This window comes from Ctenopharyngodon idella, chromosome 23, assembly GCF_019924925.1.
Source record: "Ctenopharyngodon idella isolate HZGC_01 chromosome 23, HZGC01, whole genome shotgun sequence".
Classification (NCBI taxonomy): Eukaryota; Metazoa; Chordata; class Actinopteri; order Cypriniformes; family Xenocyprididae; genus Ctenopharyngodon; species Ctenopharyngodon idella.
This window is the reverse complement of record NC_067242.1, coordinates 13,457,356-13,479,441: the sequence shown is the minus strand read 5'-3', so window position 1 is coordinate 13,479,441 and position 22,086 is coordinate 13,457,356. Positions and strand designations below refer to the sequence as shown.

The 22,086-nt window shown below is 37.2% G+C and overlaps 5 protein-coding genes across 6 annotated transcripts; 1 reads left to right on the top strand and 4 right to left on the bottom strand.

Annotated features, from left to right (window-relative positions):
• Positions 1–868: 868 nt before the first annotated feature.
• adipoqa (adiponectin, C1Q and collagen domain containing, a) lies at positions 869–3,463 on the top strand. Its single transcript, XM_051882512.1, has 3 exons — positions 869–1,304; positions 1,399–1,633; positions 2,271–3,463. The coding sequence occupies exons 2-3, from the start codon at positions 1,408–1,410 to the stop codon at positions 2,819–2,821; spliced, it is 777 nt and encodes a 258-aa protein (XP_051738472.1). The 5' UTR covers positions 869–1,304; positions 1,399–1,407; the 3' UTR covers positions 2,822–3,463.
• Positions 3,464–3,587: 124 nt separating this feature from the next.
• and1 (actinodin1) lies at positions 3,588–11,219 on the bottom strand. 2 transcript variants are annotated; one of them, XM_051882511.1, is made up of 5 exons: positions 8,411–11,219; positions 7,628–7,709; positions 6,780–6,824; positions 6,515–6,654; positions 3,588–5,648 (listed from the first exon to the last, which is right to left on the bottom strand). In XM_051882511.1, exons 2-5 carry the CDS (start codon positions 7,689–7,691, stop codon positions 4,179–4,181), a joined length of 1,719 nt encoding a protein of 572 aa, XP_051738471.1. In that variant the 5' UTR covers positions 7,692–7,709; positions 8,411–11,219; the 3' UTR covers positions 3,588–4,178. The 2 variants fall into 2 exon arrangements, with proteins under 2 accessions (XP_051738471.1, XP_051738470.1); XM_051882510.1 differs by lacking the exon at positions 8,411–11,219 and having other exon boundaries at positions 7,628–8,387.
• A 226-nt stretch (positions 11,220–11,445) lies between these two features.
• cops9 (COP9 signalosome subunit 9) lies at positions 11,446–13,628 on the bottom strand. Its single transcript, XM_051882516.1, has 3 exons — positions 13,423–13,628; positions 12,982–13,054; positions 11,446–11,622 (listed from the first exon to the last, which is right to left on the bottom strand). The coding sequence occupies exons 1-3, from the start codon at positions 13,483–13,485 to the stop codon at positions 11,585–11,587; spliced, it is 174 nt and encodes a 57-aa protein (XP_051738476.1). The 5' UTR covers positions 13,486–13,628; the 3' UTR covers positions 11,446–11,584.
• Positions 11,446–15,680, bottom strand: otos (otospiralin). The gene is made up of 5 exons (XM_051882514.1): positions 15,311–15,680; positions 14,906–14,929; positions 13,423–14,606; positions 12,982–13,054; positions 11,446–11,622 (listed from the first exon to the last, which is right to left on the bottom strand). Exons 1-3 carry the CDS (start codon positions 15,366–15,368, stop codon positions 14,419–14,421), a joined length of 270 nt encoding a protein of 89 aa, XP_051738474.1. The 5' UTR covers positions 15,369–15,680; the 3' UTR covers positions 11,446–11,622; positions 12,982–13,054; positions 13,423–14,418.
• A 148-nt stretch (positions 15,681–15,828) lies between these two features.
• On the bottom strand, positions 15,829–19,970 carry apodb (apolipoprotein Db). Its single transcript, XM_051882513.1, has 5 exons — positions 19,814–19,970; positions 16,910–17,049; positions 16,613–16,734; positions 16,435–16,520; positions 15,829–16,324 (listed from the first exon to the last, which is right to left on the bottom strand). The coding sequence occupies exons 2-5, from the start codon at positions 17,024–17,026 to the stop codon at positions 16,089–16,091; spliced, it is 561 nt and encodes a 186-aa protein (XP_051738473.1). The 5' UTR covers positions 17,027–17,049; positions 19,814–19,970; the 3' UTR covers positions 15,829–16,088.
• Positions 19,971–22,086: the final 2,116 nt, after the last annotated feature.

Here is a 22,086-nt window from a genome sequence, read left to right as displayed (position 1 = left end):
ATAGGAGGACGATTATTCATAGTCATGACATTTTCAGCAAAACATTGTTTAACCAAAATATGTTGGCATTTTATAATCAGTACAAGCTATACAATTAGTTCAGTGAAGTGTCAGGTAGCGCATAGGGAGCTTTGTGAGATGAACACTGACCTTTTACAGCAAAATGGGAAGAGCAGAGAATGGAGAACTCCCTTTATATCTAATGGATTCATGTTTTAATGAAGCGTATAATTAACTCTGTTAGTCCTTAAGACTTGGAGACTCATGCAGGTATAGCTACATTATGCATTATGATACAATTAGCCTACCATGTCCATCGAGCTATGTTATGCTAACCTTATCAAAAGATGAGGTAGCATTTTGATTATAGACCAGCCTGCTTTGACAGTGCTTCAAACAACAGAATTACATTTAAATATAGTTATGATAAATAATCTAGCGATTAATAATATATACTTTGTTTTTGTTATAGAGAACCGGTTCATGTGTGCATATAGCTTACACGTGACGTTCCGATTCCAAAGTTTGATTTCTGTATGATTTAAAAAAAATAAATAAATAAATTAAAAAAAACATTTAAATGTTTTTTTCTTATGCTAAACACAGTAAAAACAGTAAAATTGTGAAACAATGTAACATTTTCTTTATTTTAACATATATTAAATTAATTCCTGTGATGGCAAAGCAAATTTTCAGCAGTCTTCAGTGTCACGTGATCCTTCAGAAGTCATTATAACATGCTTATAATAATTCAAGCATTTGGTTAATTGTGTCTCGTGTAGGCTACACATTTTTTCTATAAATAACGATACTTATATTATCCACAAGGTGGCGCCCTATGATTAGATTACAGAAGTTCTCCCTGTTTCATGTTAGCTGTATTGGTGAATCGTATGGCTAGATTCCAAACTAAATAGGTCTTACTAGGTAAACAGACAATAATCTCTTCCATCCCGAAATAAGCAGACCCCTCACAATATTTAGAAAGCTTTTAAAGCAATCAGATAACATATTAGCTACATACTATTAGCTATTCACGCTAAGTGTACATTAAACTGACTAGCAGGCAGCAGAAATGAATCAGTTAACAACAATAAATATAGAAAACTCACACGGTCTTATCTGAATGTGATAGTGTGACCGCTTGTTTAATACCAACAGCTGCTTTGCTTGTCCAGTCAGATATTTTTAGGGGTGACAAGCACACAGGAAACTTGCACACAAGATCTCAAAAGGCAAAAGGACAACAGCTCAAACTACAACTCCACACAAAAGACTGTAAATGACACACTTTTGATGGCCAGGTAGGACAAAACATGCTTGTCTATTCCAGAAATTCACAATAAAACGAACGATGTCTATACATTTCTGAATGATTTTTTATTGTATACACAACAGATTGATCAGATGGCTTTTATGATGAAGTATGCATGGATAGCTGTGCTTTGTGTGGTAATGGCAGCCACACTGGGCGTCTCTCAGGAGGAGAACACAGAGCTGGCTGAGCAGGACAGCAGGGAACCTTGTGCCCGCTGGATGAGGGGTGTTTCTGGAACCCCAGGTTTCAATGGAATCCCCGGGCGGGATGGACGTGATGGGCGTGAGGGGGAGAAGGGTGATATCGGAGATCCAGGTAATTCTTTACTAGACTCCTAATAGCATTAAATGCCCATGAATAGTACACTTAAACAACACTTTAATGTCTAATATCAAAATAGACCCTAACTGGTTTCAATACAATTCACAGAAAATCACTCTATGAAAAACAAACAAAATAAATCAGGTAAAAACAATAAACATATAAAAGCATCTGCCAAATGCATACAGTAAATATACCTCAGCGTGTAGTTGAGAAACTGACATTACAAAATGCTTTAAAAATGTTTTTATTTTGGGTCTGTGCAGCTGCCTTTAACCATGAAATATGCCATCCATCAAATATCATAATCGTAATAGACATTTTGTATACACACACTCTTAAAAATAAAGCTTACAAAAGGGGGGTTTTTCAGCGATGCCATAGAAGAACCAGTTCGGGTTCCCCAAAGAACCTCAGTGAACAGTTCTTAGTCCAGAATTTTTTTTTTCTTAGCGTGAAGAATATTTTAATAATCTAGAATCCTTTTTCCGCTATAAAGAACCTTTTGTGGAAGGTTCCATGGATGTTAAAGGTTCATCGTGGAACCATTAATGCTACTAAAAAACCTTTATAAACACAACACTGCTTCTGTGTGAACATGGCCTAAGTCTCTTCAATTATCTTTGTCAAGGTCCCAAGGGACCAAATGGAGAGCCAGGTGAACCAGGGGACGAGGGACCTGCAGGCAAAAGAGGATTTCCTGGAAACCCAGGTCTGAAAGGAGAGAGTGGAGAGGGTTCCTTCCCCTACCACTCGGCTTTTAGCATGGGACTTACAAGTAAAATCAGCTCTGCCAGTGGAGCTCCCATCCGCTTCACAAAGACCTTCTACAATGAGCAGCACCACTACGATGAAATCTCCGGAAAGTTTCGCTGTGCAATCTCTGGGATCTACTACTTCACATATCACCTCACTATCAACGGGAAGGAGACCAAGGTAGCTATGTTCCGAAATGGCCGGACTGTGGCCTTCACTCTTGACCAGTTCCACAACGGAAATCTGGATCAGGCCTCCGGAGGGGCGATTTTAAATCTGTCTGCTGGAGATGAGGTTTGGCTACAGTTGTATGATGACTTTTTTGATGCAGGGATTTATGCTGATAACAGCAACGACTCCACTTTCACTGGCTTTCTTTTGACTCCTAAAATCTTAAGCAACCCATTTGACAACCGCAGACGATGACACCATCTATGTGGATGTATTTGTATCCATATGTTCACTTAATCTTATTGAACAGTCAGTTTAATGCAGCATGCAGAGATTATTTGCAGTGAGTTTTCTAGGCCTGATCACAGGGAGTCTTCCTGCCACCCCGCTAAACGTTACATCTAGCCAACTGGCTTCCTTTCAGTACAGCAGTTGTTGTGTATTTTAGCACACATCATCCTAGCAGATACTTTAATCAGTGTTCAAGGTCAGTATATATGTCATCATACATGCTGAGCTATGACCTTATAATTATATTTTTGTTCGGATTGTGTGTTGGGGTGTAAAATACTTTTGATCTTATATGTGGCAGCAGCTCTTTAATCGCTGTTGGTGTACCATAGTACCAAAATAGCATCACAGCTGTTGAGAATTTATATTTATTAATGCTAATTAGAAGTATATGGAGGTCTCTATGTCACATTTTGCAGTGTTTTATCATCTCTCTAAACTCTCAAGACAGTTAACTAAAAAATCCTGCAAGTTATGTGTCATATTACTGACACAGACAAAGTTAAGATTGATAAAGTTTGAACTGTGAAAGCAGTTTATGTACTGGTGGGGTGCTTGTTATTAAATATGGATTTGTATGCTAATTTAGTGCATACTATTTCATTATTACTGAGTGTGTGTGTGTCAATTTCAATTCAGTTCACATTTATTTTTATAGTGCTTTTCTCAATACATATCGTTTCAAAGTTGTCAGTAGTAATCATGTTTGCAAATAAAAAGAGCTCAAGATCTTAAAAGCTTTTATTTGAAACATTCAAAGAAAAACATCTTACAAATATGCAAACACATCACAAAGCATCAATTTGGCAATTTAAAAAAGAATACAAACAAAGCAAGGGCCCATAAGTTCATTAAATATTAATTTGAATGGAGATTGTTCAGTGAATCTATCCACAATGGGACAGGTGATCATGATTACAGTATATTCAAGTATACTATTGATCTTTTATACACTTTGTTTGGCTTATTTTTCCCTCCACAAAGATATGAAGAGCTAGGAATAGTGCTCCTCAGAGCAGAAAACACTCTCTCTGTCTACAAGTCAATCTCCTAGAGAAGCTGCAACACAAAATCAGGTTACATGGGCTAAAAGAGTCAGCAAGAAGTCATAAGAAACAAAACAATTTTTTCCCTATACAAGTGCTGTCAAACTCCAGAGCTAGGAAATTTCAGCAGCTCTCGAAAATATTGTGTGAACCATGTGAAATACTGTGAAACTGACATGTGCACCTTTTCTACAAGTGTGCATTTCAATATTTATCTACAAAAAACACACATCCTGACCTGATCTACTATTCTTGGCAAACATTGTCACAGGTATTTATTTATTTCTGTAGTCTCCATTGTAGGCACGGTGGTCATCCTGGCCAGGATACCGACCACCATATCCTCTCAGGACATCCTGAAAACTAGTTGCTCCTGGTTCCTGGGGGCCGTATCCTGCATATGGATCCTCTTGTCCGCTCATGTAGGGCTCGTATTGCTGCTGGTCATAGCCTGGGGTCTCAGAGTAGGACTCTTCTCGATACCGGGGGACCTCCTCGCGGGATTGTTTCTGGTCTGGATGCTCCTGTTGAGGTGAAGGACTGGCGGGTTTGGCCGCCTCAGGTTCATAGCGGCGCAAGCGGCAGTTTCTGTCGTACTCAGGATCGCAGTCGGGATCAGGCTCGATCACCCCATTTCTGGATCCATCAGCATTAAGGTGTGGCTCGTAGGCTTCGGTCGGGTAGGACGGCTGTCTGTGTACAGCAGGACGGGGGTTATTTTGGGAACCCAGCGGGAAGCACTCTTCATCATACCCGATGAAACAGTCATAGCCCTCTTTGGTCTTCCCGCGGGGTCCCAAAGGATGTTGAGGTTCCTCCGGTTGGTGCCTTGGAGGTTGGAACTGTGTAGGCAGGTGTCTTCGCAGGTCAGCCCCAGCAGATGCATCTCGGTACATGGCATAAGGGTCGTGACGAGGGCTTGGAGGTGCCCGCATGGCGCCGGCTTCAGAGGCGGGGTCGTCTTTTAGATCTCCAGAGGCCAAGCTTCCAAACTTTGTGGCTGTCAGAGGGTTGCAGTTATCGTCATAGAGAGGGTTGCAGGGTCTCTCCAAACCAGAAGTTGGGGCTTCGAGGTTCTGCGAAGATGCCAGAGCAGCAGCATAAGCACAGTATGGGTCAACCCGAGGGTCACAATGGGGATACCGCAGGTACAGACCAGACGGCGCCTTCTGGACCAGTTGGGTGCCGCAGTGAGGGTCTGTCTTAGGGTCGCAGCCGAGATGGGCGTAGGATGGGGCCAGGGCAGCAGCGGGCTTGTATCCGTAAGCAGCACGGAGGTGGTACTGGAGACACTCAACATCTTCTGCGTCACAGATGCGCAACAACTCGGCTCTCTGCTCAGCTGACAGGAAGGGTTGCACCAATGGAGAGTGGTAGTAGTAACCAGAACGTGGATCCTTCACTACAGGGGTGTGGAGGTAAGCGGGGGCTTTCACTGGAGCAGGTGCAGGGGCTTTGACAGCTGCTGGAGCCGGAGCCAGGTATGGGTAATATGAGTGTCCCTTCGAGTACATGCAATACGGGTCTCTGTAAGGGTCACAAGACTTGATTGGGGCAGGTGCTGAAGGCTCAGCCTTGGGCTTGGGTCTGTTGGTGTACGAGGCCACACAGTTTGGGTCATCAGACTCGGCACAAGACTTGTAGATGTCGCCAAGGTGCTGCAGGTACATCTTGTAGGAACGACGTGCCTCAGCCCGATTCTTGTTCTGCAAGTACGCCAGATAGACGCGATCCAGCTCTGCAACCTGAAAGTGGATTGGACTTGGATTACAACCAACACAAAATACACAAGTAACCTTAATCATCCCCTAACTTTTTATAGTATTTGCTAACACTTTATTTTAAGGTGACGTAGTTACATGTTACTACATGTACGTACTATAGTAATAACAGTAAATTATGCATAATTACAAGTAACAAACCCGAACCGTAACCCTATATTAGGTACATGTAGTTAATAATATTACTCAGTACTTATTTGACTAATGCTGTGTTCCAGACAGATCGGATTTAGGATTTTTCCCATCTCCTTCTAGGAAATAACACTCAAAGTCAGACATTTGGCGTGTGAACTCGGGGTACATCGAACAACCCCGACCTCAGCGAGACTCATCAATTGACGTCACTTTGAAGATGTCGGCTCGTCCTGATTCCAATGAAGACATGATTAGTTCATGTAATGTTTCCTTCGTTTTTGCTTTTCGTCAGCTGGTTTCAAAGCGATTTTATGTCATTTTTATTCAATCTTGCCATAATTGTTACAAAAACACGATATGCTCACATTGTGTCATGGCGACATGACTTATGAGTGACTGGAACTCATTGAGGTCTGAAGTGGGACATTTCATTTGGGATATTCCCAAGTCCAACCTCGTCTGGAACGCAGCATTAGTACAATGTAACACCTTAAATTAAAGTGTAACCTAGTATATTCATGTGATGTGATCTAAATGTAAAAATGTGCGTTTAAATATCAGTGGCTGTTACTGATCAATTAAAAAATATCAGCCAATAACCGTTATGGTACTGATTATGTTGTGCATTCCTAAGATTAACCTGCAAAAACTATGAATTATGTTTTCCTGTTTATCTCACAATATGCTGTACTCACTCCTTCTTGGTTCCCATTATCAGTGAAGTATTTGTACCAGTTCCAGAAGTCAGAGTGCTGCTTGTACCAACTGATGTTTCTCCTGTTGCGGATCAGTCTCTTTGGGCTTGCTTCAACGCCTGCCTTTTCATCACTTCCATCTGGAAGAAACATTATGTGTTACTTCAGTGTGCATATCTAACATTCACAAAGAGATTATACTGTAGCTATACAACAGATATATGGATTGAGACTCTGACAGAACAGGAGAACAAGCTATACTTACCATCTCCTTTTAAACGCTGGGTCACAGGGCCAGCCAACAGAAGCTCTGTTAAAGAAGAAGAGTAGAGAGAGAAAAAAAATTAGGGGGTCCAAGTCTCAACCAGATGTTGCATTTGTCAAAGACAGAGTAGAAAATGCTTACAGAGACAGTAAAGGCCCAATGAGCTGAGGGCAGCAGGATGCAGTTTTACAAGTTTTTGGGGGAAGGGAAGGTGGTAATATACAGGGTTTTGTAGGAAATTAATCTTCCAACAGTGCACATCAGCACTTTGATGCCTGGCAGCAGGGGGCTGCAGTAACCGGGCTCATACAAGCAAAAGCTATAAAATCTACAAAGGGAAGGAGCCTCTATACCTACAGGTGAACCTAATTATCCTAACATCAGAAAAATGTCTGAACTGACACTTTTTCCATCTTATCTCTCTGAAGGTAGCTGTCATTTCTGCTGGAATGGAGACATGGATGTGTCTTTACTGTGAGGTGACTGAACAAAAGATCTCAGTGTCTTATATGATGTAGGTAAAGGAAATGTTGCTCTTTCAGAGTATCAGCAAGTTTATTTTTATGAGCTTGTAAACTGCTGCCACATCTGGAAACCTGGTGCACTTGAGTTTTGCTGACAACCGTTAATCATTTTATCAGTTGCAGAGCAAAAGACCTGGTACTCAGAAACACGATGCCCCCTCATTTGCTACAGGACTTTTGGGAAAATTTCAGTCAGAAGATACAAAGTCATAAAGCTTCTAACAGATCTGGTATTAACTTTTTTTTTTTTTTTTTAAATTCAATTAAGGAAAACCACAGAACAGATTTTATTAACATGAAAAAATACCTTTTGAAAAATCTCACCTGGTAATAATAATGTTGCTAGCAGCAACACATGGAAGATGGAAGATCCTCTGAAACGAGCCATTCTTAACCTTCCTGATTCCTTTGGATAAACATTAATTATAGCATTTATTTGCATTTTTATATGCTTTCATATCCATACTTTAATATAATGAACCTCGATCAAGATGATAAGGACAGTTGTTATGAGAGAGAGCTTCCTACTGCTCCTTGATGTTTGATCTAAATTTGAACTGATATTTGAAAATTTGGAGCTGAAGAGTTTATCAAATAAGAAAACTTGCACTTTACATATAGACAGAATTTGACAAAAAAATGAACTCCATATGGTCGATTACCGGCTAAATATTTGTTGTTACATGTTACAAATGCCTGTATACAAAGAAAATGAAGGTTTTTTTCACCCATGAGACCTGAGTGACATTTGCACTTTCAAGGTAAGTTCAACAAACATTTCATTTACACATTCAAGCTCTTTATATTTACACATTCAAGCTCTTTACACTATCTCATAATATTCCTGTCAATGTCAGTATTTAGCTGGTGCAGCTTTTCAAGATTAACAAAAAAAAAAAATTGAAATATTTTCTTAAATACATAATTAAAAAAGGATTTTCTTAAGATTGTTTATTGTGCAAAAAAGAATTAGATGCATTCTGTTAGCATTGTAAAAATCGGGACACATCTGCATATTGTTAAGGGTTTTTAAAATATAGAAATGTGCAATTGCTTTATAATCAAACAAATAAGAGGACATACAAAGTGGTCTGAGCTGTGTCTTACCTGTGTTAGGATGTGGTGACGTGAACCGCTGAAGAGAGGCAGCCTGTGACAGCCGACTGGGCCTCGAAGTTCAGCTCTGCAGCTGACTGACTGGAAGAGGAAGGTGAGCCAATCCCCTCGTGAACTACAGTCTCAACACACCCCTGTACACCGACTGTGCCACCGCTGAGAAACTGGCCACAATTTAAACCCAACCTTGATAATTAAAAACAAAAAAGGTGCATCCCATGGGGCCAAGTACATGCTTCCAACACTACGATTGGCCTTCTCTTGCCAAGCGAGTCAACCAATCAGATGTTGTAATTATAGACACGGACACATTCAGGAGGAGAGAAAAGAACATCAGCTGTTTTACATTTAGAAGGTATAAAGGGGAAAAGGCAAAATGCAAGGGACAAAAATTCCATTGGTAAGAATATTAGCAATAATTGAGGTATAAACTTAAAATCAAACCACCTGTAATGATTCAATGTTGGTGTAGTTTCTTTCAAAATTAAGAATGTATTAAAAAATCTTGTGTATTTAGTAACTTTACATTAGCTTTTAGCTACTAAAAGAGTGTTTTTACTTTATGAGAAACTAAATTTGGTTTTCAGATTTGTATTTAAGTTGAATAGGGCGAATACGCTTGCAGTTTACATTTAAGTCCATGTAATAACAACTTCAGAGTTGTCATTTGCAACTGGGAATGTATTAGCCATGTCTTTACATGGGTAATACATGTAAAGACATGGATAAGAGTAAATGGGGGAGGACGCTCCCATAAAAAAAGTTCTGTCTGGGCCCTGAATATTCAAGCGACGATCCTTGTTATCTTCAACTAACAGAATAACAGACATTAAATCTCTATATACTGAATATTGTGTCACAGACAGTGATGTTAAGTATTTGAATAAATTTAATTAGTTACTGTAGCCTACTTAAGTATCTTTTTGGCTACTTTGTAGTTTTACTGAGTATCAAAGATATTAGCAACTTTTACTGTCTTGGCTACATTTTAAATAAGGATATGTACTTGAATATATGTAATGAAATTTCTCGTTACATTTTGCATGGTACCTAACTTATTCTGCAGCAGTTTATTTCTGCTGCAAAAGAAGTGATATCGCCATCTACAGGGTGTGGAAGGTGTTACATCTTGTGCGTTTTGCCCTTTACTCACCCAAACTTGTCAACAACGCTACTTTACGCAAATGTGAGTGCATTAGCAGGTGTTTTATATTTGACATGACTGCAGCCGGCGATGAGGCCAAAACCAGCACGTCCGGTGCAAGCAGGCTTTGACTTTTTAATTTAACATTTTTATTTAAAGCTGCTGTCTGTAGCTTTTTTTGGTTAAAAATGATCCAAAATCAATTTCCTTACCTTAGCATGATTCACAACGGTAAGCATGTAATAATGTGTTTTAATTCAGGTAGTACTGGTGGGTTTCTGTGGGAAATTCGAGCATGCCGCCGTTTATCTTTACGTCATTACGTCACATCTGTTTGCATAAAGAATGAGTCCCAGCTAGTAGGCTGTATCATGTAGGGATGCTGCCGGTGGCGGATCATTTATAGCCTTTTCTCACAGCAGCTGGAAATGGCAAATGGACAATTAGAGATTAGACAGTACAAAAACTGAAATCTACAGGTAACGCTAATACACACTAAATACATGTAGTCACGCAATGCTGTTGTTAACATTACATAATAATAATTTGCACGGTTTGATGTGATATGAGCTAAGCAATTATTAGATTTAATCACCATTTGTAGTGTGATTTATTGTAATGCTTTTTTTATCAAGTTGGTCAGAACAAAAGTGGCAGATTTGTTACTTACTTGTTCAGATGACATTCTCCAGTGAAAATTCTTATTTTGGTCACAGTATCCACCAGTGCGGTGACTGAAGCCACACATTCACCTCAAGACATCAGATTTATCCGCGCTGTGGAGCCGTGCCAATGCACAACCCACATAAAGACGATAATTCCGCAAATAACTGCAATTGCAGGTTTCAAACAGAGATGGCGACAAAGGGGCAAAACTTACAGACTGCAGCTTTAAGGCCTATCCATTATAATGAAGAGAACTTTTTGAAGGATATTTATATATACCCTTTTAGAGCACTTGAACTTGACTGATACTTGACTGTTTGTAGCAATCAAGAGGCTGTTGCGTCAACCGTGATTTATTGCCATTTTGAGGTGTTCGGTTTTATTTCAATTTTAGAAAATAAACGTAATTGCTCTACTCGCAAATTTCTTGTTTTCCACTGGCATGTCTCTTAGGTGATGAGGACTAGTGCATATCTGCACATAAATTCAGTCTGAGTAAAATACTTAGGTATTGTTAAAATCAGAAACTCTATCAGTAAAAATAAAATAAAATACATGTTTAAGCTATTTTAACTGAAAGTAACTTGCACTGACATATCTTAAAATATGCCAGTGCCATTTTTTGTCTGAAGATGCACACCATTTGTGACTTGTAATGGAATCATTTTGGCTGTAAGGTGTACTTTTACTCGAGTATGGTTTTCAGGTACTCTTTACACCTCTGGTCACAGACTAAATGCACTGAACCAGCAAGTGCAGCAAACTTTGTAAAACCCCTCATGGGGAATTTTATCATACGCACATCTGCCAAGCCCTAGCTCAATCCATTATCCCACAATTAACTGCACAGAATGACATTACAAGCGATTATTCACAATTAAAACCTTGTTTGTGATGCAGCAATACAGATTAAGAGTTAATACATGCCTTTATTTAATTATCTAATTTAAATAACAGATTATGATGCGAGTTCAGATTTATATGGGCAGAAAAATATTTTTATGTCAATGTCAGAGTGTAAAACATCTGTGCTTTATGTTCACAGTGGATCGCACATGTAATTATGCACACTTACAGGTGTTCAGGAATGTGCAAAAACCTACAATCAGTGCTAGAAACAGATTTTAGCCTAGGGAGAAAAACGTTTATAATAATTCCAACTTTTGACTTGGAATGTCTGGGATTTTTAAAATGTGGAAACATCTGGCAAAGGGAAGACTTTGTATTGCACAAAAGTTTATTAATGAACTGAAGAGTTAATGCAATATCACTCTTAAAGTAGAGAAAAAAACACTTAAATGTACAAAAATGAACATTTTATACAGTGGAGAAATCCGTTCTACTCGTCCTCTTCATCACTGAATATCATCGTCATCAAATAGATCTTCAAAGTCTGTGGAGAAAGAGAAGTGTAAAGGAGTAGCACAACACACAAAGAAGATTTTTTTTCTATATATGCATACAATAATGCAAAAGAAACCTAAATATGAAGAGCTTTTTTTAAATAAACATTTGTTTATTGAATAGTCTGCACAAATACCTGATCTATGACATGCTGTTCTCAGTAAAATAAGGGTATGAGCTCTTATCGGGGTCTCTGGGGTCTATTTTCCGTAAAGCTTTCGAAAGGGCCCCCTGATAAAAACGTCCCTGAGTGACACGTGTTCAGCTACTTCAAGCGCTGCAGATGTATACAGAGGCTCTAAAGAGGGAAGACCTGCTGCGCTGGAGCCAATGAAGCCCAATAAAAGTGCTTTACATGGGCTCAGTTTCATACCTCCTTTACTCTTTAACTGCCTGCTTTTTAGGTCATCCTGTGCCAAGCTGAAACTACCTTTACTATCAGCATATAAAGGAGGCGGAAAAGTATAAAGAAAATTGTAGAGTATGCATGTTAAAGCACTTTGCAATATTCCGTTGCCAAGCAAACAAAAAAAACAGCAATTTAAATGATGGAAAGAATGTTTTTTAAAAAGATTTTGCACAGATACTACACACACAGAACATACAAATATTACTATCATTAACTAAAACTATCAAAAACACTTCTGTTAAGTAAAATAAAGATGAAATAAAATATAAATATTAGTTGAACATATAATATATACACACAAATACATAAACGTGTGTGTATGTATATATATATATTATATATATATATATATATATATATATATATATATGAAAAATTTAAATCAGACAAAAATTAGAAAATAAATAAAAACTAAAAAAAAAAAAATAGCAATATTTTAAAAAAAAAACTGATAAAATGACAAAAGCACAATGGAATTACTAAAAATTAAACTAAAATTAACATGAAAACTAAAAGTATAAAAATAAAAGTTAATTCAAAATATTAATAAAACTATAATAAAACTAAAATAATTGATACACACATACATACTACCTGATTTATCTATTAGATGACCCATAAAAAGCATAAACACTAAAAATTGTGCCATACTAAAGATCATATGGATATAAATATAAAAATAAAATTGTAAGCAGACAAAACGCCTGATTTAAATGTAAGATTTAAAAATAGTAATTTCCAGGCCTGGAAAAGTAAATAAAAATTGAAATTTTTAGGTTTTTCTCTGCTCTAAAGTATTTCATCTGTACATACAAATTAAATTTTGCACAGGAATTTCAGTTAAAATCATTTCTAGTAATGACAAAACATTGGACATGTCAAACAAGGTAACTGATAAAAGTATTGTATTGAGTCATATATAGAGTTTGTGAGTCTCACCATTGAAAAAGTCTGAGTGCACTGCCTTCTCATTGGCGGCCAGATCCATCAGCAGTCCAGTGCTGCCCCCTGCCTGTCAACACACAGCATTACTACAGACCTGTCCTGACATTTACTCAATCATTTATTTTAAGCGAACACGGTCATACTTTTTTTAGAACAAATAATACACCACAAACATTTACAAAGCATTTATTGAATGAATACTAATGAGAGCATGTGCGCATCTGAGGAAATTGGACGCTGTCTAGAAGAAAGATTAATTACAGCAACAGTGGCACGTTACGCGGTGGCTTATACAGATTTAAAATGAAATGACACATAAATCTGTTAGATCACATATATCTGAGATTATTTAGCGTATGTAAACTTAAAGATACACGTTATCAAATGTCTTCTCACAGGCTACCGTACAGAGCAGCATCGTGTGTAAACACCAACCTCATCCAGGTCCACATACGGACCAGCTCCCTCAGGAAACATTTCATCAACTGCTGGCTTCATAACTTCAGCGCCAGTATTTAAAAAAATCCGCGATAAATAAATGTTAAAACTGTGTGTTTTTCAGCTCTCTGTAACATTCACCAAAACAAAATCTTCGTTGTATCCCTCTGTTTCCGGTGGTGTTCCGATTCGCAATGTCCGATTCGTGAATGAATTGTTCTTTTGAGTCGGATCTTTTAAAATTACCTGTTTCCAAATACGATTTGAATGATTCGTTTGCGAAAACGTTTTCAAGGTATGTGCATGAATGCAAACTGTATTTCTAAATAACTGGAATAACTCTAAAAATTAGCTTAACCATGGCTGCTGCAACTACACGACAACAAAAACTCGTATTAGCCTATTACCTTAAAAAAAATAATAATAATTAAAAAAAAAAAAAAAAAAAACAGTAATCAACAGCCATATGAGTCTACATGTGGTTTTATTTGAATGTTTAGTTAGAGCATGAAATACGCCACACCAGTCGCTAAGGACCACATAATGCGATAAAAAGCATCGAACCGGTTCTTTACAACGAACTGTTCGAAGGAATCGATTCGCGGCTTCACATCACCAGTTGTTGTTACGTCAAAATGTAACCGGCTGGAAAACGGGTCCCACTGGCTCGGTTGGAGAACTGGTCCTCACAGATTATTGTAGTGATGGTATTAAAATAATTTCTGTGCATCAGGATGACACTTTTGTTTATTTCTTACTTTTTCTATATTTACAACTGGTCGTATAATAGATCACAATCATGCACTCTGAAGCTGTTAATCACTCTACAATGAAACATTAACAGTGAGACCTTTATATGCCTTTTTATTAGTAGTACTATGGCACAAGTTTCATCATTATAAGACTATAAATGTTTTTAGTTATATTTCAGTAATTCTCTATAGTTTCTACTGACACAAACTAAACTATGATTGCTAAACTAATGACATTGACTTAGTGTTCATGCTGCTCTGCCACTTCATAACCCAGCGTGTCTCCCAGATGCTGATGGGCGAAGAATGTTCTGGCCATTTCATTGATCTGGTCATAAGCCCCAATGTTGCGGAAGTATTCCACATAGTTCCAGAAATCTGAGGTGGAATATGACCAGTAGGGCATAGCCGGGGGCCTTTCATAGGGTACTGTGTGAGAGAGAGAGAGAGAAATAGAGCTTGTGTATTTCTGCTGAATTCTTGCATTCCAGAATTCCTAATGTGTAACTGCAGAAGTAATGTCTAAATGTGCCTCCTTGTGTCCTCAGACTGGCAAATGCAACAATTTACTTAATATAGTGAATTATAAAACAGCACCAACATTTCACATAATCCAATTATTTGTTCAAACAAAAGTTTCATTGTGCATTAAGGAGTTTAAATGCTACTATTAATACTGTATATACTGGCTAAAGGTGTGTAAACAAAATCGTAAATAGTCTGTTTACCCCCTTCAGGAATGAATCTGGCACCTGTGGAAGGAGAAAGTAGAAGAAGAGTGAATGAAATCTCAAATCCTCCCTTACAAAGAGTTGATTCAGGCATAGAGAGCTGAGGATCTCCAGAGGGATTCAAGAAATGTGTGCGTTTCCTCCTCAAATATTATTCCTAACTATGTGCACACTTGTCCTGATGAACACAGCTCAAGTCTTTAGTGTTTTTGTAATAATACCGTGTGGTATTTCATTGTTTTCCTTTAAGTATTCCAGTTTGTTTATTTGACAAATTGCAAGTTAAAATCAGCCTTTCTTTTCTAATTCTCATATATTCTGAAAATCAAGAAGTAGCTTTTAAAGAAAATATCTAAAATGTCCAAAGATGATATAGTTATATGAGGAATATACACTACTTACTGCTGAGATTAGCGAGAAAACACAGCAAGAAAACACCAAAAAACACACTCCACTTCATCCTTCCCTGGGGGAAAAATGTTAAATCAAAATTTATGGTTAAAGTATAAGCTTGAAATAAAGACTCTTGCTATACTGCATTCATGCATTCCTCATAATTCTTTTGAAAATAAAAAACATTACCTCTTTTGCTGCACTGATTATGAGATCCGTCAGTTTCTGAGAACTAAAAGATTTTGTGCTTCACAGGTTCTGGACAGACTGGACCCCAAGTTCAGGAAAGTTTTGTCCCCTCCCAAACTAGATCTACATCATGGAAACCACCTCAAGACTGTCTATGAGATGCATTTCAAATCAAGTTGGTTTATTCATCATTCCATATAAATTAGATTCCAAAAATATAAGTCCATTTTTAATTAACTAATATTCCAGTAGAAATCTAAACACCAAGCATTCAAAAAGGCATAAAAAATAAAATTTTGAGGACCAATGCACACATCAAATCATACAGGACTCTAGTATATTCACAAAATAAACACTTGTTTATTAAAATCATTATTCAGGAATGACATGACACAGAGAACTTCATAAGCAAAAACTTAATTAGCAAAGGGTAATGTTTTATTTATTTTTCAAAAATATATAGAGAGCATTGTATTATGTGCCGGCTGGGTCTAGACAGTTTATGCAACAGGAGTAGCTTTATAATGATAATTCAAGTATAATAGTGAAGGCACTTAAACCTTTCTGAACCAAAAATACATATTTCAGTCTTCACTGTTTACATAGGACCATCGCATCCTTGCTGATCTGTGGGTATCATTTTGCTCACGTCGATGTTGTCACGTGAGAAGATCTCTTTGGCATGGTAGATGGCCTCTGCGGGCAGAATGCGTGAGCGTGCGAGGATCCAGGCGTAGTCTACATGAAACAGCCTGAGAACATCAGTGCACGAATAAACAAGAGCAATGCTGTTGTAGTCAGTGGACAGGACCCAGTATGGGGCGTAGGGTGTGACTGTATATGAAAAAGAAACAGAAAAAATAACTTTTCACACTTGAAACAATAGAAAAGATATTCTAGAATGTTCTAAAACTGAATCAAACAGAAAACATTGATGGACTTACAGTAGGAGAAACTGACTCCAAGCTTTGCCGGCTCCTTCATGTCCTGAACGACTGCTGTGCCCTCTGCTGTTCTAATTTTTCCTTTGCTGTTTTATATAAATACAGAGTTTAATCATGGATAAATGATAATAACAAATTTTATTAAGAAGTCGAAAGATTTGGTCGATAAATTACTCACTATGTCTGAACATTGAGAACTTGGATGGTGCTGTCAGGTCTTAGCATGTAGTTTGCCTCAATACACTTGCCTTTCTCAAAGGATGCTGGGAGCTTTTCAATTTCATACCACTTTCCAAGGTACTTGAAGTAAAAGGTAGAGCTCATATAAGCATACAGTACACCCGAAAATAAAATGTTTCACCCTCATGTCATTCTAAACCAAACAAAATAACAGCATTTGGATTTGTAAATACAAAAGGGTGAGTAAATAATGATAATTTTGAGGGGTGAACTATAAGATTCTATATAGTCCTACCTTGTCTAATTCAAAGTTTGGCTGGACCATTGGTGTTGGGCAGGGGCCCCAACGAAATGTCTGAGCAGAGACCAATGGAAGCAGAAGAGGTACGAGCAACACAATCACGGCCTTCATCTTGTCAAGAGCTTCTGTCTCAGCTGTAATGAAAAAGTTGTGGAGTCATGAGCACAAGATGCATTAGTCATTTTGCTGTTGTGACAATGTCATGTGTTAAATGGATATTTGTAAGAGATCTGCAGTATGGCTTAAATACAAAACGTGCTATTGTCTAATTACAACAAGGGCCGGCATTGTGCCGAATTCTGTGACCCACCGAATTACGTGACCGTAGACGCTGTATTGCTCTAATCCTACTCCCAATCCTAATCTTAACCCTAACCCATCAGTACATTAAGTGTATCGGTGGGTCTCATATTTCGGTAGGACTATAAAATAGGTGTGGTGCCGAAATTCGACCCCCTGCCAAATTATTCGTTGAAGTTGCTACCTGATTGCCTAATCTTAACCCCACCGCAAATGCTAACCCCTCCCCCACAACTACTCCTAAACCTACCAATAGACCCTTTTCACATTTCTGGGTTTCTCAGAAGCGGAAGTCGTCATAATTGGGTAAACTTTTAAAGCGGTGAATAAGAGACTTCATTAAATATATTTTTTTGTGTTTCCATTTGCGCAAATAGCAGAAGAAAAACTCCAAACAGTGTTTTCACAACTTTAAAAAAGAGGAAGAAAATAAAGAGCGATTGATAACGGCAGTCAGAAGAGAGAAAGATGTCATTTTTACTGTCAACAAAGAATATACACTAACAAGAAGCGACACTTAATAGAACGTTCAATTGAAACACCGGCGCCCAGCAGCGGCCCTGCGTTTCCGCCATTTTGGGGTGAAAGCGAGTCGGCAAGTCCAGTTTCTATGGCAATATCAGCTGCTTTGTTAAAAAAAAAACGTACATTAAAGCTGAAATCCAACCTGAATGATGACAACACAGAATGAAATACTATCACTAGTGATCATCAAATCCTTTTTACAGTTTATTTTACACACTTTGTGTTTAAGTCTTCCACTTTTTTCACAAAACCTTTGCTCTCTAGAAACCCAGTCAGTTTGGGTTAAAATTCTTTAAAAGGTTTATAAACACTGAATTATTACCAACATATGAAATTAAATTAAGGACATGCATCAGAAAAATTGGGAATGTTGGACAATAAATATATGAACAGCTTGATTTTGCAGTGTTGTCTAATGTCCGTTAAAGCAAAAGTGGGAATTATGTGATAACGGACACAGCAATGCATCATGTATTTTAAGATCGTTATGTTTGTAGCGTGATCCATTAAAACGTACAATATAGCCTATTTCAATTCAGACCTAGATATCATTACTATTACTCCACTAGGTCTAAAATATATTGTTCGCTGCAAACATGATGATCTTAAATTTATTAATTATTAATTTACTATTAATAAATGTGAAAGTTGCATAAAATGGAAATACTCAATAAAGTAGATGGTTGAATGGTTGGATTCCACAACTGATAAAATAAAACATATATAAGGCAATACAACATTTACTGTAGGAGCCATACAATTTACTGGTGATTTAATTTAAAAAAAAAAAAGTTCTATTGCGCTTCTGATTTGGCAGTGAAATTCGCCGATTTTGGGTGCGTAAAGATATGAAGGATCCTATGGTCCAGTTAGTATTTTCAGCCCATAATGGCGGCCGCGCTACCGGAGCGCCCTCTAGTGGCTGTTACACAAAAAGCATCAAAGTGTCGCTTCTTGGGTTCTAAGCTTCTTTTTTTTGTTTTGTTTTGTTTTTTGTTATTTAATGCAAATGTAATATAATACCAAGTATAGTGTTATAAATGTATATAATTTAAAAAAAAAATTGAAAATATATTTTTTTTTTGTAGGATTTGCGATATTGATGACCGTTAAAACGTGTCATCACAGTGTGTGAAAAGGGTCTATAATACAAGTTAATAATAATGTGGAAGGGGGTCGAAATTCGGCACAACACCTGTTCACACGCATCTGGCGTTCCACTGCGATGGAGTGTAAAAGCTTAACTTGCATTTTGAAAAATATATAGCCTATTCCATTTCACTGTGCTTCGTCTCGCGTCTCGTTGTTTCCCATGGTGTCTCGCGCATTCTCCGCATTTTTAAATTGGCGTGTCAATTTAACATAAATTCTTTTAAAATCGCGAATGGAGACTATTAAAAAAAGTTATTTTCCATTTCGATGCGCTACGTCTCGCGTTTCTCTGTGTGAACGGCTCCTTAAACAATTCCCTGAGGAATGTAGCATGTAGGTTGTTTTTAGACGCCTTTTGTTTTGAATGGCATGGGTTTTTTTTTTTTTTTTATCTAAAGCTGTCAGACTTGCTGGACCCGTTTGCAAATATGCAGAACAAATCAGTGGCGTACACGTGCAGTATGTTATAAAACTGTGTGGTTACGAAATGTTTTGAATAGCTATCACTTACTGATGAAATTTTAAATAGCCTAGGCCTATGCTAATAATATAAAACATGATATAGAATGATCTATATGTTAACAATATAAGGAAACAATTATAGGCTATATGAACATATTACTGTAATGCTTTTGTTAAATAATAGGCTAGATTAGATCATATAAAATCCAGTATGTTGGATAAAATCATTACTGTTTAGCAGGAGTTATCTGCTTTTTTCCTGTTTATAAAGATGGTAGCCCTACATTTTTAGACCAAACACTACAGGTAGCCTACACAATACACGGAATACACAATACAAGTACAGACAGAAATTATATAAAATTGAAAGACTTATGATAAAATATCACATAACAGTAATAATATCATAAAATAGATATCAAAAAAGAGACATAATAACAATGCAAAGTAAATCAGTACCTGTCTAAGATGAACCTGTTGTTAAGCAGAGAGCCGAAGGTGTTGAGTGTGTGCTGGAACACTAACCGTGTGCTGACAATAGAGGAGGAGACGCTCATAACAGACTGAAATTGTGTTGTAACAAGAAGCAGCTGATTATGTAAATAGATCTCATGGGAGCTGTACTGCACAGACAAAGTGTCTGCTGTTTGTCTCTTCATTTGTCCTTTTTTGCTTAGACATTTCCTATTATAACAATGACAAAATGGTTTACTACTAATGTGGGTCAGGTGACCACAGCCAATTATTTATTAAGATTATTTGCAGCAGTTTCAGTCCCTTATTCATTCATAAAACTGACAATCAGACTTTCCCAAGGGCTGTAGCCAGATACTAAATGATGTAACGATTGAGTACTTCACTGCTCATGATGAACAAATGATAGTGACATAACCTGTTTTAAAGTGATATAGGCAACCATGGTAGGCAGTTATGTATTATGAAACCAATATTGCTAATATTGTTATGTAAGTTACATTACTTAGTAATATTTATATCTCAGTATAGCTTTTTTGGTTCAGTATCACCTTGGTGATGTTAATTACATTGCTGGTTAAAGGGTTAGTTCACCCAAAAATGAAAATTCTGTCCTTAATTATTCACCCTCATGTAATCCCAAACCCGCAAGACATTCGTTCATCTTTGGAACACAGATAAAAATCTTTTTAATGAAATCTGAGAGATTTCTGTCCCTCCATTGACAGTGTATGCAACTACCACTTTCAAGCCCCAGAAAGGTAGTAAAGACATCATTAAAGTAATCCATGTGACTCCAGTGGTTTAACCTCAATTTTATGAAGCGACATGAGTGCGTTGTTTGCGCAAAAATACATAATTGACCACTTTATTTACAAAATATTAATCTCCAACGCGCGTTCACAAGTGTGTTGTGTTGACGCGAGAGTAGACGCTGCGTTGTAAAGTGGTAGTTGTGTAAGCTGTCAATGGAGGGACAGAAAACTCTCAAATTTCATTAAAAACATCTTCATTACTGTTCCAAAGATGAACAAATGTCTTACGGGTTTGAAACAACATGAGGGTGAGTAATTAATGACAGAATTCTAATTTTTGGGTGAACTATCCCTTTAATTGCTTGATCAAAATCAACAGCAAATTTACAAAAAGGTCTTTTCACAAAATCTTCAGTTAAAATTTTAACCCCGGGTTAATAATATTACAGTAAATGTAAAAAAAGCAGACATCCCACCTCTCTCGGAAGTTTCAGGAGTCTCCATATTGATAGTGACTCCTTGATGGCCACAAATTATAGGCCTACAATATCCTGGAAATAGATTTTTTGGACTGTGAGCAAAATAAGTTTTTGCAGGGTGGGATGTCTGGTAAAGCCCAATAGATGATGTTTACAATCTCTAATACACTCTTAAAGATTCTTTATTTTAAAAGAAAACATTTTTTAATTTCTGAAATCTTTCCGTTCTACAAAAGGTTCTTTTTAAGAACTGTTCACTGAGCGTTCTTTAGAGAAGGGTTTGGTTATACAATTTTAAAAGAACTCGAGTAAAAATTCCCGAAAAATAACAAATGACATTTAATTATAGTGATGAAGTACAATTAATTCTGTGCCTTTTTCCTTGAATGCAACAGTGGTCCATTAATGTGCCTGGTGTGTCTCTTTGGCTCCATCTAATGGTTACAGCTGGGGTTTTTTTCAAACACCGGAAAGAATTCAGATAGGAGGATATTACGTCATTGACCAAATCCCCTTGAAGACCTCGAAAATGGCCGTCAAAGCAAAGAGATTTTAATCTACTGTCGAAATAACGTGAGATCTGAATTTTTATTAAAATACGTATTCAACTTTATATTTATTAATGACATAATTTAAATAATTATTGCACGTCTCGGTGTTCTGTTTGTAATACATAGACCGAACCTGTGAATTGCGGCTCGCGCTCTACCGGATTGAGCATTTTCGAAATAAGAGCCCTTTGTTTTGCATGTCAAAATTACAAACATTCGTCTCTGCATTTATCCCGCAACTAATGCATTTAGCTATTTTTAATGCATATTTACAACTAGAATTAATGGGTGCATTCTAATATTTTGAGTAGCCTTTTAACAATGATAGTTTGTCATCAAGCTCGTTATTTCAGTCAACTTTTGAGTAATGGGCGGGAACTTTTATTTTCCTTAAATGATGGTGTCAAGTCTGAGCAATCGCTGATTTTATATAGCGTTGTAGGTTATTTTATATATGCACATGTTCTTTATTT